Here is a 16,982-nt window from a genome sequence, read left to right as displayed (position 1 = left end):
TCCTGTCATGAGAGACTGACAACTAAGGACACAGAGAGAAAAAAAGTTTTCTGCTCTCTGCACAATTATTCTAATGACTGCATCTGCTCAGCCACTGATAAAGAATTATACAAAGTTGTGAATAAAAAGATTTGTAGACAGTCTCTATTCAGTTTTCAGCAGGTTCTTGTGTACAACGCCCAGCCCCCAACCTCTCTACCCCTCCCCAAGTGCTCTGTACTGTAGTGATGCTGGAGAAGTCTGCAGAACCAGTTCTGCTCCATCGGAGATAAACAGAGTGAGTGTAATAAGCTGAGGCTGGGAGAAAACTTGTCTGTCAGTTTTCTGTATGTGTTTTTTGCACACCATGGGCTTGATTCACAAAGCCGTGCAAACTGTTTAGCACAGGTGTGCTAAACAGTTAGCACGTGAAGTGCCGTTCGCGGACTTTTGCGCGCACAAAGTGCCGAGCTTCACACGATCGTGGACTTTTGCATGGGCAATTTGCTGCGATTCACGGCAAATTGTGCGCGCAAAAGTCCGCGATCGCGGCACTTTGCATGCGCAAAAGTCTGCGAACGGCACTTCACGTGCTAACTGTTTAGCACACCCGTGCTAAACAGTTTGCACGGCTTTGTGAATCAAGCCCCATGTGTGTCTGTATGTGTGAAAACATGCACGTTTTATTACAGAAGCATGCCTGCAGTGCTTTACTGCTGTCTGTTTTAATCTGCATGGGGAAAACACATTCAAATGCGCACTAGCCAAGTGAGTATCGTTGGTTCTCAGTTTACCAGTACAGAAAGCGAGGGGGGCATCCAAAGTTTCGCAGGGGGGCCCAGTGATTTCTAGTTGTACCCGTTTCCTGGCGTCTAGTGATCCACCTCCCCCCCCTACACAGTTCCCTGGTGTCTAAAGGCCCCCACACTCCCCCTTACAGTTCCCTGGTGTCTAAAGGCCCCCACACTCCCCCTTACAGTTCCCTGGTGTCTAGAGGCCCATCCACCCATATACTGTTCCCTATAGTTTCGTGCTTTTCCCCCTACCTCCCCCGTATGTATTCCTGGTGTTCTAAGGCTTCACTTCCAGAATAGCTTCCCTGGTGGTCTAGAGTGGGTAAACATAATGCAAAGTAGGGAAACCACTTGAGGGCCAAATTTAATGGCTCTGAGAGCCAGATTTGGTCCGTGGGTCGCAGTATGACACGTATGCTCTATCTCAAACCTATCCCCAACAGATCACTGAGACCTCCCTCTTCAAATCCCCACATACCTAGCCGGCTGGGGCCCATATCCTCAGGTATCACGATTTCCCTTGTGAGCAGGTTATCAATCAATCTCCCACTTCTCTCTCTGGGAACCTAGATGCAACTCCTGTGCTCTAGAGCAACAATGTACCTAAGCGCACTAATGGACAGTGGATGGCTATTCCTGCAGGTGCAGTGATGTCTCAACAAGACAGGTCAGCCGATATAGTGAGCATAAGGAGCAATACAGTACCTCTTCCAGCCGTGTGTGTGGTGGATGGTACCTCTTTCTGTGCATAAATCTTGCTGTAATCCCGATATCCAGGGACAAGCTGGTGCTCTGCTCAGCGTGGATGGAAACTGACCACGTGATCTCCTGGTCAGCTGATACCCAGACTTCCTGTTCCTGGCTTCTCTGCACTCCACCAGTGGCTCCAATCCCAGTAGCAGTGAAGGCAAACAGCAGCACTTCCTGGTTGAGGGAAAATGAGCAGAAATAGTGTACACTGTGCGCTTAAAGAAGCCACGCAGGGGGTTATCACTTACTAGATAAGAGCTTGTTTATTTGCACATAAAAAAATCTGCAGCCTCACTACCCGACTCAAGTTTCGGCATTGTGCCTTCAAAGGCACAATGCCGAAACTCGAGTCGGGTAGTGAGGCTGCAGATTTTTTTATGTGCAAATAAACAAGCTCTTATCTAGTAAGTGATAACCCCCTGCGTGGCTTCTTTAAGCGCACAGTGTACACTATTTCTGCTCATTTTCCCTCAACCAGGAAGTGTTGCTGTTTGCCTTCACTGCTACTGGGATTGGAGCCACTGGTGGAGTGCAGAGAAGCCAGGAACAGGAAGTCTGGGTATCAGCTGACCAGGAGATCACGTGGTCAGTTTCCATCCACGCTGAGCAGAGCACCAGCTTGTCCCTGGATATCGGGATTACAGCAAGATTTATGCACAGAAAGAGGTACCATCCACCACACACACGGCTGGAAGAGGTACTGTATTGCTCCTTATGCTCACTATATCGGCTGACCTGTCTTGTTGAGACATCACTGCACCTGCAGGAATAGCCATCCACTGTCCATTAGTGCGCTTAGGTACATTGTTGCTTTCTTTTTTTACTTTTGGGGCTTGGGACTCACCTCCACCTTGTAGCTGCACACCACTTTTTGATTTTGCGCTGTGTCTCATTGCTCCAGTATCCTGTGCTCTAGAGTCTAGGCCCCACCCTTCTCCAAAGCAAAATACTGCAGCTGGCTAAAAATCTCTAAGAGGTTTGCCAAATAGGCTGTCTGGCACTGAAATAACGGCTTTGAAAAGAAATGGTCTTGAAAATGAGCTAAACGCCTGCTAGAAAATAACTGAGCAAAACTTAAAAAAAAAAAAAAAAACATAAGCTGCCGGCATGCCTTTACCATTGAACTTTCTGAAGTCCAGCAGCTACTTGACATCACAAGTTTCTGTACGTTCTGTACAAGACAAGATCAAATAAATTTACACTGTGATGCAAGGCCACTATATTAAAACTACGGTACGTCATTTATCTTGTTTACATCTGTTCCTTCTTCAATGCGTGAAGGCTGATTGTACACCTATAACTTTAACACACTACCCAACTTAGCCCAACATTTTAATCTGCAGTGTAAAATTCCTAAACAGAAGGAAAACTGCGCCTTCCACTCCTAGAAGCCACAAACTGCAGTGGCAGTAATAATAATGGTAATCACGTGAGATCGCAGTTTACCAATATCAATGTCAATAAAGAGAAAGAGAAGGTTTTTGCTGCGCTCTTCACTTAGATAGTTCCTCTAGAGGATTGAACTGACAATAGTGTGGTACTGTATAAAACACAGGTATGCAATAAATAGCCAGTGACTTGTGCCTAGCGATCAAAATGTAAAAGCATATGCCAATCCCCTATTGCAAAATCGCTCACCGGCTCAATACTACCTAAGACACCAGGTGGATCTATCGCATGTTCACAAGTGATCAATGCAGGAACAGGATTCAATACCAGCCAGATGACTCACAGTTGTCCTCTGTAATCAAATCACTTTAATCCATCTTTAACTAATGTTTCCATGCCAAGAATTGATAGTTTCTAACATGTTCAATCTGCCCCATCCACCTGACTGCTGCCGGCTTATGCCAACCTCCCCCGCCCACACGTATTGCAGAGGAATAAAGGTATCAGAGGATATTGGCATGGAATCATTAATTCAAGGGATTTGATTGCCAAGGATAACTGAGTCGCCTGGCTGGTATTGAATCTTGTTCCTGCATTGATCAGCTTGTGAACATGCGATAGATCCACCTGATGTCTGAGGTGGTGTTGATCCGGTGAGCGATTTTGCAATAGAGGAGTGGCATATGCTTTCACGTTATGATCACTGGGCACAAGTCACTGGAAATGTATTGCATGCCCGTGTTTTCATGAAACTATTGTCAGTTCCTTCCTCTATAGCAGGGGTAGGGAACCTATGGCTCGGGAGTCAGATGTGGCTCTTTTGGTGGCTACATCTGGCTCACAGTTAGGGGTTGATTCACTAAGCTACACTGCTCAAGAAGCGCAGCTTAGTCTGGCATCGCAAGTACAATTTTCAAAGTTGGCACACTACTGCTGTAGCATGCACTACTGACTTACTCGCGCTCCACCCAAAAACTAACAGCTGCTCCAATTGTCCCACTCTGGACCCCATCAGGTCCAGTGACTTTGTAGGATGAGATCCCCGCACTTTGATTGGCCAAATAGGCTGTCTGTCACTTGACAGGTAGCCTGTTGGGCCATAGTGTGGGGATCTCGTCCTACAAAGTGAATCAACCCCCAAGCCAGCTAGCTAATTGTACAAGCTGTTAGTCTGTATTTCTCGTGTTTGGCTCTCAGAGAAATCGCTGATGTTGATGAAACCTAAGAGAAGCTGAAGACGTGTCTGACACTTCCGGTGCCCGGCAGATCAACTGTATACACATCACCATGGCAACAGGGATGCGAGCCCTCTGCTGCGTATGCGCACTGTGTCAGTTTGAAACATATGGTATGGCTCTCACAGAATTAAATTTAAAAATATGTGACGTTTATGGCTCTCTCAGCCAAAACGGTTCCTGACCCTTGCTCTATAGGAACTATCTAAGTGAAGAGCACAGCAATAAACCTCTCTCTCCCTTTAGTGTGAATGCCTAAAAACGATCTGTAAACTATTAGTATTTTTAACTGAAATGTCTTTATTAATGTATTATCCCAGCCTCATATTCACCTTCAGTGCTGGACCTTTCTCGCTGGCTCTCTCGCTGGCCCTTTTACCCTCGAGCCCCAACTGCACAAACAGCTCCAGCAGGTTCATCAGAAGCTCGTCCACCAGCTGCTCACCCTGGATGTTGGCTGCAATGTTCGCCAGTGCATTTATGACGGCCAAGGAGCAATGCCTGACACAAAAAAGCATTATGCTTAGAGACAGGATAGTGTAATAGGTTAAATGATCAACAAAGTAAGAACATTTAATTCTTTAATCTTACACTTACAATGTTTCATGGTTATTCACACAAAGGACAAATAAAAGCAATGTTCCAACACAGGAAAGTTTTGTACAAGGGTTCCGTGGAATGAAAAACAAAGCTTAACAGATAAAATTTGTGATCAAAAAATGAGTGACCTTTACCCTTCCCCGATTCTCCCCATCCCCCTCCCTCCCTTCCCTTCTGTATTGGGACAACCGGCTGCGTGGTCTCCACTCATATACACCAAAGAAAAGAGGAACGGTTCAATACCTAAACGTACAAAAAGGAGAAATGTTAACGCCTCATGCATCTATGCTCCCCACTATTTGTTTTGTACTATGACTGTCAATATACTCAATCCTAGTCGAGTGTTACGTTGTGTTGTACTATGTACAGTGCTTTAGAAAATGTTGGAGATATATATATGTGTGTGTGTGTGTGTGTGTGTGTGTGTGTGTATGTAGTATGTATGCACGCTCCCTTCTCAGAACCAGCTAAGAGCTGTGCTATGCAGCTTTTAAAATGAGACATGCATAGTTCTGGTTCTGGAGCAGTGATCAAGGAAACCTCAGAGTAAACAAGTTTATGTCTGTGTAACACAACAAACACTATGTATGTATGTATGTATGTATGTATGTATGTATGTATGTATGTATGTATGTATACATATACCTGATCATGCACCTCCATTACTGTGCACCCATTCTATGCATTTGAGTGAACCTAACTTGCCTAACACAGTGAGCACGTGAATCCTCTCTTCCCCCCCCTCCCCCCCCCCCCCCCCCCCCCCCCCCCCCCTCTTGTATTCCTGTATTGTCATATTGCGGTTTGTCACCCCTGTAACCTAAATTAATGTCCAGCGCTGTGTAATATGTTGGCGCTTTATAAATACAATAAAATATAATATAATATGTGTATGTGTATGTGTATATATATATATATATATATATATATATATATATATATATATATATATATATATATATATATATATATATATATATATATATATATATATATATATATATATATATATATATATATATATATATATATATATATATATATATATATATATATATACATACACACATACATACATACACACACACACACACACACACACACACACACACACACACACACACACACACACACACACACACACACACACACACACACACACACACACACACACACACACACACACACACAGTGGTGTAAAAAACTATTTGCCCCCTTCCTGATTTCTTATTCTTTTGCATGTTTGTCACACTTAAATGTTTCTGCTCATCAAAAACCGTTAACTATTAGTCCAAGATAACATAATTGAACACAAAATGCAGTTTTAAATGATGGTTTTTATTATTTAGTGAGAAAAAAAACCTCCAAATCTACATGGGCCTGTGTGAAAAAGTGATTGCCCCCCTTGTTAAAAAAATAACTTACCTGTGGTTTATCACACCCGAGTTCAATTTCTGTAGTCACCCCCAGGCCTGATTACTGCCACACCTGTTTCAATCAAGAAATCACTTAAATAGGAGCTATCTGACACAGAGAAGTAGACCAAAAGCACCTCAAAAGCTAGACATCATGCCAAGATCCAAAGAAATTCAGGAACAAATGAGAACTAAAGTACTGTAATTGAGATCTATCAGTCTGGTAAAGGTCATAAAGCCGTTTCTAAAGCTTTGGGACTCCAGCGAACCACAGTGAGAGCCATTATCCACAAATGGCAAAAACATGGAACTGTGATGAACCTTCCCAGGAGTGGCCGGCCGACCAAAATTACCCCGAGAGCGCAGAGAAAACTCATCCGAGAGGCCACAAAAGACCCCAGGACAACATCTAAAGAACTGCAGGCCTCACTTGCCTCAATTAAGGTCCGTGTTCACGACTCCACCATAAGAAAGAGACTGGGCAAAAACGGCCTGCATGGCAGATATCCAAGGCGCAACCCACTTTTAAGCAAAAAGAACATTAAGGCTTGTCTCAATTTTGCTAAAAAAACATCTCAATGATTGCCAAGACTTTGGGGAAAATACCTTGTGGACCGATGAGACAAAAGTTGAACTTTTTGGAAGGTGCGTGTCCCGTTACATCTGGCATAGAAGTAACACAGCATTCCAGCAAAAGAACATCATACCAATAGTAAAATATGGTGGTGGTAGTGTGATGGTCTGGGGTTGTTTTGCTGCTTCAGGACCTGGAAGGCTTGCTGTGATAGATGGAACCATGAATTCTATTGTCTACCAAAAAATCCTGAAGGAGAATGTCCGGCCATCTGTTCATCAACTCAAGCTGAAGCGATCTTGGGTGCTGCAGCAGGACAATGACCCAAAACACACCAGCAAATCCACCTCTGAATGGCTGAAGAAAAACAAAATGAAGACTTTGGAGTGGCCTAGTCAAAGTCCTGACCTGAATCCTATTGAGATGTTGTGGCATGACCTTAAAAAGGTGGTTCATGCTAGAAAACCCTCAAATAAAGCTGAATTACAATTCTGCAAAGATGAGTGGGCCAAAATTCCTCCAGAGCGCTGTAAAAGACTCGTTGCAAGTTATCGCAAACGCTTGATTGCAGTTATTGCTGCTAAGGGTGGCCCAACCAGTTATTAGGTTCAGGGGGCAATTTCTTTTTCACACAGGGTGGTGTGTGTGTGTGTGTGTGTGTGTGTGTGTGTGTGTGTGTGTGTGTGTGTGTGTGTGTGTGTGTGTGTGTGTGTGTGTGTGTGTGTGTGTGTGTGTGTGTGTATATGTATATATATATATATATATATATATATATATATATATATATATATATATATATATATATATATATATATATATATATATATATATATATATATATATATATATATATATATATATATATACCTGCCAGTTGTGCTCTATAGTACAATGCAGTTAAAGGGAACCCGAGGTGAGAGGGATCTGTAGACGGCCATATTTATTTCCTTATAAACCATACCAGTTGCCTGGCAGCCCTGTTGATCTTCTGGTATAAGTAGTATAAGTAGTGTCTGAGTCAAAACCCTCGAACAAGCATATGGCTAATCCAGTTAAACCTAAGTCAGCTGACTCAGAGTACCTGATCTGCTGCATGCTTGTTCAGGGTCTATGGCTAAAAGTATTAGAGACACAGGATCAGGAGGACTGCCAGGCAACTGGTATTGTTTAAAAGGAAATAAATATGGCAGCCTTCATATCCCTCTCACCTCTGGTTCTCTTTAAAGGAATCTTACATTGTATAATGCTGGCCAAGAGCTGAACTGATTAATACAATGCAGACTGGTAATGCAGTTAGAAGATATAGGATATAGACATTCCAGGGAAGAAGACTGAGATGAGTGGAGTAGTGGTAGGGTGTGAAAGGCCCATGCAGTGCATGCACACATATTTACGGAATGTGAAAAATAAGCTTCATTGGTTTTAAACTCATTGGTATTTGATGACAGATGATTATAAAAACAGGCAGTCTACCATTTTCATGGAGAGTCATACAGTACTGTCAACATACAAACTGTGCTTGTTGTCTATACAGTAAGCTTCTCTGGGGAACGGGTCAATTAAGCTGGTTAACTTGGATTTGTGGTATCATATTCATCATTTTTAAGTGTTGAGCAACATAAGCGCATAGTGTTGAATAGTTTGAGCATTGTTTCTAAGGTTATTTTATTTTGCAAAATTAGTCAAAAACAATATCAGGCATCTTAGTTTAGCTTTTCTATGGATCTAAACAGAGTTGTGTGAAGTTGTTCATTCATTAACTATATACAATTATTGCTTATAGCTCGCAACAACAACATCTCCCATAGTGTTGAAAGTGAGTTCCGCACAGTGTCGGTAGAATCAAAACGGCTTTATTGAATCAACACAGAGGCTAAAATCCATCACCACATGTTGACATGTTTCGGATGTTACACGTCCTTAATCAATGCTATGATTAAGGACGTGTAACATCCGAAACATGTCAGCATGTGGTGATGGATTTTAGCCTCTATGTGTTGATTCAATAAAGCAGTTTTGATTCTACCGACACTGCGGAACTCACTTTCTACAGTACTGGACTTTGGGTCAGAGCAGCCAGTTTCCCTGCACTGTCAGCAGTTGGAGGTTGTGAGTGGAGTTCCACCTATACCAACATCTCCTATAGGACTCAAAGCCCATAAGCATGGCTCAGACCAGTAAATTGTGGTACAGAGGAAACATTCTACAAGTACACAGATGTCATGCTAAACAGGTGGCTTTTTAGTCTGGATCTGAATATCTCCAGGGATGGGAGTTCCAAAGAGTAGGGACAGTATTACAAAGTTCAGTCTCCAAAGGTTTTGAGGTGCACTCTGTGAGTGACCTAGAGTGTACAAGACCCATTAGAAGTTAAAAACCATCATTTGTTAAGGTTTATGCAATGCACAACCCTTCCCAAACAAAAAAAACTGGCTTACAAAGCATGCTTAAAGTGTACCTGTAGGGGAAAAAAGTGCGCAAATTAGATACTTACCTCTTTAGAGGGAAGCCTCGGAATAATCCAGAGGCTTCCCCCACCCCCCTCGAACTTGCCGTTCCAGCTCTAGGCTAGAACTCTTTGAAACCATTAAGCCCCGTCTACACGGGGGAGATGTGGAGGCGATCCGGCGTCTCGATTAGCCGCCGGATCGCCTCTTCCGCATCCCCGCGCGTACCCGCCGCGTCCCCGCTCGCCGCCGGATTCGATTCCCCGCTAGTCCCCGCTTATCTTCCGCTCGATTCCCTGCCATTGTTCCCTCGCGGGGAACGAGCAGGGTATCGACGGTAGCAAGATCCGACCTGTCGGATCTTATCAATCGAGCCGCATCAGCGGCTTGATTGATAAGCCACATCGCCGCCTCATCTACCCGTGTAGATGAGGCTTTAAACAAGAGCTCGCCAAATAGATTCACGCAACACTGCGCAGGCTGTCAGTTCGCCTGAGGAGGATCCAGTGGCTCCCCCTACTGAGGTAAATATCTCTTTATTTTGTTTGCTAAAGTTTTGCATTAACATACCTATAACCGTGATCTTTGTAATCTTTAGTGGCAGAGTAGACAACTGAGCTGGCCTTTACGCTGATCTGCTGGAAAAGGTTCCACACTTCCTGGTAAATGTATTGCTATAGAAGACAAAAAATAATGAAAAACTAAAAAAAACTGTCAAAGATGAAAGAAATACCCACCTGAACAAAGCTTTACAGACTGTATTGTACAAAAAAAGTGAGGCTAATGACATCAAGGTAGAAATCCTAGGATTCACTGGCTACATCAGAACTTCAAAATTAGGAGTATAGGGCAGGCTGGTTAGGAAGGTTTTTAAGATTACATAAACTTTGTTAAAAATGTATGTATGAAAAAACTTTAACCAGCAGCCTCTTCTTTCCCTACATACACCATACACCTTACATCCTCCCTGACAACCTTTTTACCACTAACTGAACTTACTGTCTCCTCTCTCCTCTCTAAACCACGTCCCACTACATGCCCCCTTGACCCCCTGCCCTCATATCATTACTCATTTATCCTTTACCATCTCACCTGCCTTAACCACCCTCTTCAACCTTTCTCTGACCAGAGGCATAGTTCCATCCTCCTCCAAACAAGCCCTTATAAAGCCCTTACTGAAAAAGCCTTCTCTTGACCCCTCTTCCCTGCCCAACTACCGACCCATTTCTCTCCTCCCCATCTCTTCTAAACTACTTGAGCGCCACGTCTACACGGACTTAGTCCGTCACCTCACTGCCATCTCTCTGTTTGATGACCTCCAATCTGGATTCCGCCCCATCCACTCAACCGAAACTGCCCCACTTAAAGTAACCAATGACCTGGCGACTGCTAAATCTAAAGGCCTCTACTCTATTCTTAACCTCCTAGACCTCTCTTCCACTTTTGACACTGTGGACCACCCCCTACTTCTCCAAATCCTCTCATCCATGGGCATTCAGGGTCCTGCTCTCTCCTGGCTTTCCTCCTACCTTTTAGATAGGACATTCAGCGTTGCCTACTCCGTCACCACCTACTCTCCACGTCCCCTCACTGTTGGAGTTCCCCATGGCTCAGTTCTCGGACCTTTCCTTTTCTCCATATACACATATGGTCTCAGTCAGCTCATCAGCTCCTATGGTTTCCAATATCACCTATATGCTGACGATACCCAGATCTACATTTCAGCACCTGACTTGGACACCTTAACAGCTCGTGTCCCAGACTGTCTCAATGCCATCGCCTCCTTCATGTCCTCCCGTTTTCTAAAATGCAATATGGACAAGACTGAAATAGTAGTCTTCCCACCTCACAAATCAATGCCCCTGCCAGACATCTCTATTTGTGTTGATGGCACCTCCATATCGCCTGTCCCTCTGGCTCGCTGTCTAGGTGTAATCTTGGACTCAAGTCTCTCATTCAAACCACACATTGACAAACTCTCCACCTCTTGTCGCCTCCACCTAACAAACATCTCGTCTTCCCACTCCCGCTTACAAGACTTCTCTCAATCCTCTCCCCTCCTCTGGAACACTCTTCCTCAACACATCCGCCACTCACCCACACTTACTATTTTTAGGCGCAATCTGAAAACTCACCTCTTCAGGCAAGCATACTGTCCTACCTAGGACACCGCCCACTAACCACCATTTATACCACCCCATACACAGCTTCCCTTTACCTACTGTCCTATACCTTAAATGTTTAGACTGTAAGGCCTTTTGGCCAGGGCTCTCTTCTCTTTCATCTCACAATGCTGTGTAATGGGTGTACATACCTCCCACCTCTGTGTAAAATATGTTAATTTGTGCACTGTTTTAGCTGTTATACCCTCTTGTCTTGTATGCTATTGTACAGCGCTGCGGAAGATGCTGGCGCTATATAAATCAATAATAATAATACTAATAATAATAATAATATGTACAGGTACCACTGCTGGAGAGACTACAGTACTGCATACTCCTACCACCATCCAAAATAATGAGAGTAATTTGAAGATTAGAAAACGTGCACATGGGGGTCAGATGCAAAAGATGTCCCCATGGAAAATACCTTTGGACCAGGTGGCCTCTTCCTGCACAGAGGGTGCTTGTAAGTTGTTTTCTCACAGATGATCCTACACCAACCTTAACCTGACCCTAACATATGACAAATTCTTAGCACTAGCGTGGCCTAAACTAAATCTGCCCTGTACTTTATAAGCCCTGAAAACAGAATTGTCTATGGAGGGATGGAGGAGGTCCCAAAATTAAAGGTCTCCAAACACTGCACTTAACAGCAGAGGGATAAATAATATCCATCAGCAAAGCAACACAGCATTGTAGGTCAAGGATACGGCCAGTAAACAGGCCAAATTCACATTTTCATACCAGCAATATTTAACTCTTATGCCTGGTGCACCCAATGTAATTTCCCATCGGATCAATGGGTCACATCAATAATTTGATCGGATCTGCTCCCGATTGAGAACGAGATCTGACTGGAAATTGCATTAGGTGTACTAGTCATTACTGCAGCTAACAGATTTATGATCTTAATTATAATTAATACATAGTGGAGTCCAGTGGAAATGAAGAGTTCACTCTGATTTAAGGTTATACAGAAAAATCAAAGCCTGATTACGTTGTACTTTCAATATTTATGACTAAGTCACGGATAGCCCTTGTTTGTAATTTCAGTTACTCTGCTTACATTGCCAGTTATCACCATGCACCCCAGTTGATCAATGATGAGAACGTCTAGTGGAGATGGCGGTTGGCAGAATTTCTGCTGCAGTATCTGAAGGATTGGCTCCATCACCTTCGGAGTATCCCTCAGGGCGACGGCAATGTGCCCCAGTGCCCGGATTGTGTGGTCAGGGATCAGATGAGCCTCCCTAAAACACAAACACCCCTATTGCAATCAGATGGTGTAATCATATACTAAATAAAAATACTTGTGCAGTTTCACATGTTTATAGACCTGAAGAACATTCCTGTATTTATATCTAAACATCTATACATTACTCATTTTCACTGAAGTGAACAATGACATATATACCCCATAGTAATAAAACATATTTGTCACAGCATCTGCACAAAAATCGAAAACCTCTAGTAGTGTCCCATATCCATGAATCATATCCCTATACACATATAATAAGGCTGTAATACAGAACATGCTTCAGGCATTTTCACACCTGCTGCTCAAAATTTTGCCTAATGCACATCCAATTGCTCTGATTCACATAAAAGGTACAGGTCTGAGGACCATACTTCAGTAATATAACGTACTTATCATTTTCCTGGGAAATATACAGACGATTTGATAAACTGGCCAAGAAAGCTTCCACAATGACTGGGTCAATGGTGAGGCCTGCCTTTAGACACCTGCAATGGAATACTGAATACGTTAGCATAATAGCAATCACATTACTAAAATATTAAAAACACCTGCAGCTATTCCATTTTCCACAGCTATTGTCTCACTTGCAAAATTATTTTCCATGTAGCCAGCAAAGCAAGAAATGAATTTGCATATTGCCATGGAAGCGTATCTTGGATACCGGCATAATGTTTTTTTTTAGGTAGATTAGCAAGGTCATTGTTCTAGCTCATTATTGTGTACCTCACATTTACAGGTTTTAAACAGTAGCATATTTTCATTCATTGACATTACAACTCAGACATAGAGCAAATTTGTCCTTTGAGTTAGTGACTGAAGGATATTCACATAGTGCATACATATACTGTTCAACTGTTTATACTATACTGTTCAGTTAATGTGTGGAACACCAGGGATGACTTTCAAGCATTGTTTTAGTTGGTGGCTATTGGTCACTTTACTCAAGTATAGTAGTTTTTCAATTTGAGGCAATACAATATTTGTGAACAAGGGTACCGCAAATCCACCCGTGGCTGTGGGGTTTGTTAAATGGCATATTTAAGCTTCACTCTGGATCTGTTCCATAGTACCCCTGAACTGAGAGGGACATGGTGGCTACCATATTTATTTCCTTTTAAACAACACCAGTTGCCTGGCAATCTTGCTGATCTCTTTGCTGAGGGTGTTGACCTTCTTGTGAAGTTGGGACTCCCTTCTAGTTCAGTTGCACGAAGTGATGAAGCGTCTCCCCGATATGGTCCCAGCAATCCCAGCTGAAGACCTTGTCATGAACAACCATAAGCTTTGGCGCTGGAACAACCCTCCCCGCTCCTTGGTGCAATTTTTTCCTACCCAGATCCTGCCTGGGTTACAATCATTTTTCTTAATGCGGTCTCTTATGCACTGCTGGAATCCTACTCTTTACATGTAAGATAGTTTTCTATCAGATCATGCAGGAAGAATAAAAATTTCCTCTGAGTTAGAGGAATATTTTTTACACAATGCTTTTGATAAAATATCCCCTTCCCACAATGCTTCTGATGAAATATCCCCTTTCCCCCAATGCTTCTGATGAAATATCCCCTTGCCCTTACGGGCAGCCCATAAACCTGCCATCAGGAATGTACTAAACCACTTGAGGACCATGGGCTTTACCCCCCTTAAGGTCCAGGCACTTTGTTTCCCATTCAGACCACTGCAGCTTTCACGGTTTATTGCTCGCTCATACAACCTACCACCTAAATGAATTTTGGCTCCTTTTCTTGTCACTAATAAAGCTTTCTTTTGGTGCTATTTGATTGCTGCTGCGATTTTACTTTTTATTATATTCATCAAAAAAGACATGAATTTTGGCAAAAAAATGATTTTTTTAACTTTCTGTGCTGACATTTATCAAATAAAGTAAAATTTCTGTATACATGCAGCACGAAATAAGTGGACAAACATGTTTTTGATTTAAAAAAAAAAAAAACCCATTCAGCCTATATTTATTGGTTTGGGTAAAAGTTATAGCGTTTACAAACTATGGTGCAAAAAGTGAATTTTCCCATTTTCCAGCATCTCTGACTTTTCTGACCCCCTGTCATGTTTCATGAGGGGCTAAAATTCCAGGATAGTATAAATACCCCCCCAAATGACCCCATTTTGGAAAGAAGACATCCCAAAGTATTCACTGAGAGGCATAGTGAGTGCATAGAAGATATTTCTCGTCACAAGTTAGCGGAAAATGACACTTTGTGACAAAAAAAAAAAAGTTTCCATTTCTTCTAACTTGCGACAAAAAAAAAATGAAACCGGCAACGGACTCACCATGCCCCTCTCTGAATACCTTGAAGTGTCTACTTTCCAAAATGGGGTCATTTGTGGGGTGTGTTTTCCAAAATGGGGTCATTTGTGGGGTGTGTTTACTGTCCTGGCATTTTGGGGGGTGCTAAATTGCAAGCACCCCTGTAAAGCCTAAAGGTGCTCATTGGACTTTGGACCCCTTAAAGAGGAGCTGTTAGGTATAAGGTCTCAGAGAAAATAAACACATATATCAGTAGCTAAAGATTGGCTGTACTTACATTACATATGCATTTCACTGTCCACGTTTGTACTTCACAGAATTTTTATATAGTATATGCAGAGATTGATGCTTTTGACAGCTCATGGCAGGTTTCATGTTTTTCTGTCTTCTATGAAGCCAAATGTGTCGTCATGTCCTGCCTGCTTCCTAATCACAGAAAAGCTCATACTGAATAACACAGTGTGCAGTGAATATTAATTAGCCATGTGGCTAGGAACAATAGCTGACTCCTGCAGTGTACTCTGCCCGGAGATTTATCAGTGCTACGCGCTGGACTGATTACAAGCTGCTGTAACGTCTCATTAGCAGCCGAGGGGAGGGCCCCAGAATGCTTTGCAGTATAGTATGCGGCTTGCGTCCTGCTTGGGTCTAACAGCTTTGCTGATGAGCACACATCAAAGGTAAGAGAGATTTTTATCTTCACTAATGCCTTTTTGGCTTCCTTCTAAACTGTTTAACACAGGAGAATAGAGGTTTAAATTAGCTTCTGCAGCCTGACACTTACTCTTTAAGCGCAGTTAAGCTGCAAAAAAGTGCCACACATGTGGTATCCCCGTACTCGGGAGAAGTAGTACAGTGTGTTCTGGGGTGTATTTTTACACATCCCCTTGCTGGGTGGGAGAAATATCTCTGTAAATGACAATTTTTTAATTATACCGTTAGGTATACCGTTAGGAGTATGATGAGTTCATAGAAGATTTTATCTTTTGTCACAAGTTAGCGGAAATTGATTTTTATTGTTTTTTTTTCACAAAGTGTCACTTTCCGCTAACTTGTGACAAAAAATAAAATCTTCTATGAACTCACCATACTCCTAACAGAATACCTTGGGGTGTCTTCTTTCTAAACTGGGGTCATTTGTGGGGTTCCTATACTGCCCTGGCATTTTAGTGGCCCTAAACCGTGAGGAGTAGTCTGGAAATCAAATGCCGCAAAATGACCTGTGAAATCCTAAAGGTACTCATTGGACTCTGGGCCCCTTAGCGCAGTTAGGGTGCAAAAAACTGCCACACATGTGGTATCGCCGTACTCGGGAGAAGTAGTATAATGTGTTTTGGGGTGTATTTTTACACATACCCATGCTGGGTGGGAGAAATATCTCTGTAAATGACAATTGTTTGATTTTTTTACACACAATTGTCCATTTACAGAGAGATTTCTCCCACCCAGCATGGGTATGTGTAAAAATACACCCCAAAACACATTATACTACTTTTCCTGAGTACAGGGGTACCACATGTGACACTTTTTTGCAGCCTAGGTGCGCTAAGGGGCCCAACGTCCTATTCACAGGTCATTTTAAGGCATTTGTTTTCTAGACTACGCCTCACGGTTTAGGGCCCCTAAAATGCCAGGGCAGTATAGGAACCCCACAAGTGACCCCATTTTAGGCCCGGTTCACATTAGCGGTTGTTTGCCAAACGGACCGGATGACCTGACCGGATCCGGACCGGATCCGGATCGGAACCGTACGGTTCTGATCCGGATCCGATCCGGATCCGGTCAGGTTGCATCAGGTGGTAATCAGGATGCGATCCGGATCCGTTTGGCAAAGTTACCGTAAAAAAAAAAAAAAAATGTTGGGGTCTGGGAGGTCAGCAGAAGGGGGACCTGTGGAATCAGGCCCTCTGCTGTTTAGCACTCACCTCCACCTCCGACATGCTGCCAACATCCTGCCAACATCTCCAGCTCGTGCTGCTCCACTCCAAAATGCTTGCCCATGTGTCCCCAGCCAATATCGCCGCAAAAATCCGCATAGGAAGTGGAGTAGAACATCCGGATTTCTCAGCCAGTGTGTTGTGCGGCCTCCGGTTCCCATTTGTTTGTATTGGCC

At 43.1% G+C, this 16,982-nt stretch overlaps 1 protein-coding gene across 2 annotated transcripts in view; it reads right to left on the bottom strand.

Moving 5' to 3' along the window:
• Positions 1-4,449: 4,449 nt before the first annotated feature.
• Positions 4,450-16,982, bottom strand: part of LOC137522828 (phosphatidylinositol 4-kinase alpha-like) — a 77,082-nt gene continuing 64,549 nt past the window's right edge. For both annotated transcript variants that reach the window (XM_068242941.1, XM_068242951.1), the window contains exons 15-18: positions 12,993-13,088; positions 12,412-12,595; positions 9,754-9,857; positions 4,450-4,648 (exon numbers count right to left, since the gene is read on the bottom strand). In XM_068242941.1, the coding sequence (XP_068099042.1) occupies positions 4,459-4,648; positions 9,754-9,857; positions 12,412-12,595; positions 12,993-13,088 (574 nt within the window). In that variant the 3' untranslated portion in view covers positions 4,450-4,458. The remainder of the gene's footprint in view (positions 4,649-9,753; positions 9,858-12,411; positions 12,596-12,992; positions 13,089-16,982) is intronic.

This window comes from Hyperolius riggenbachi, chromosome 1 (assembly GCF_040937935.1).
Source record: "Hyperolius riggenbachi isolate aHypRig1 chromosome 1, aHypRig1.pri, whole genome shotgun sequence".
In the NCBI taxonomy this organism is placed as follows: Eukaryota; Metazoa; Chordata; class Amphibia; order Anura; family Hyperoliidae; genus Hyperolius; species Hyperolius riggenbachi.
Note: the sequence above shows the minus strand (reverse complement) of the source record. Positions and strands in the feature narration are given on the sequence as shown.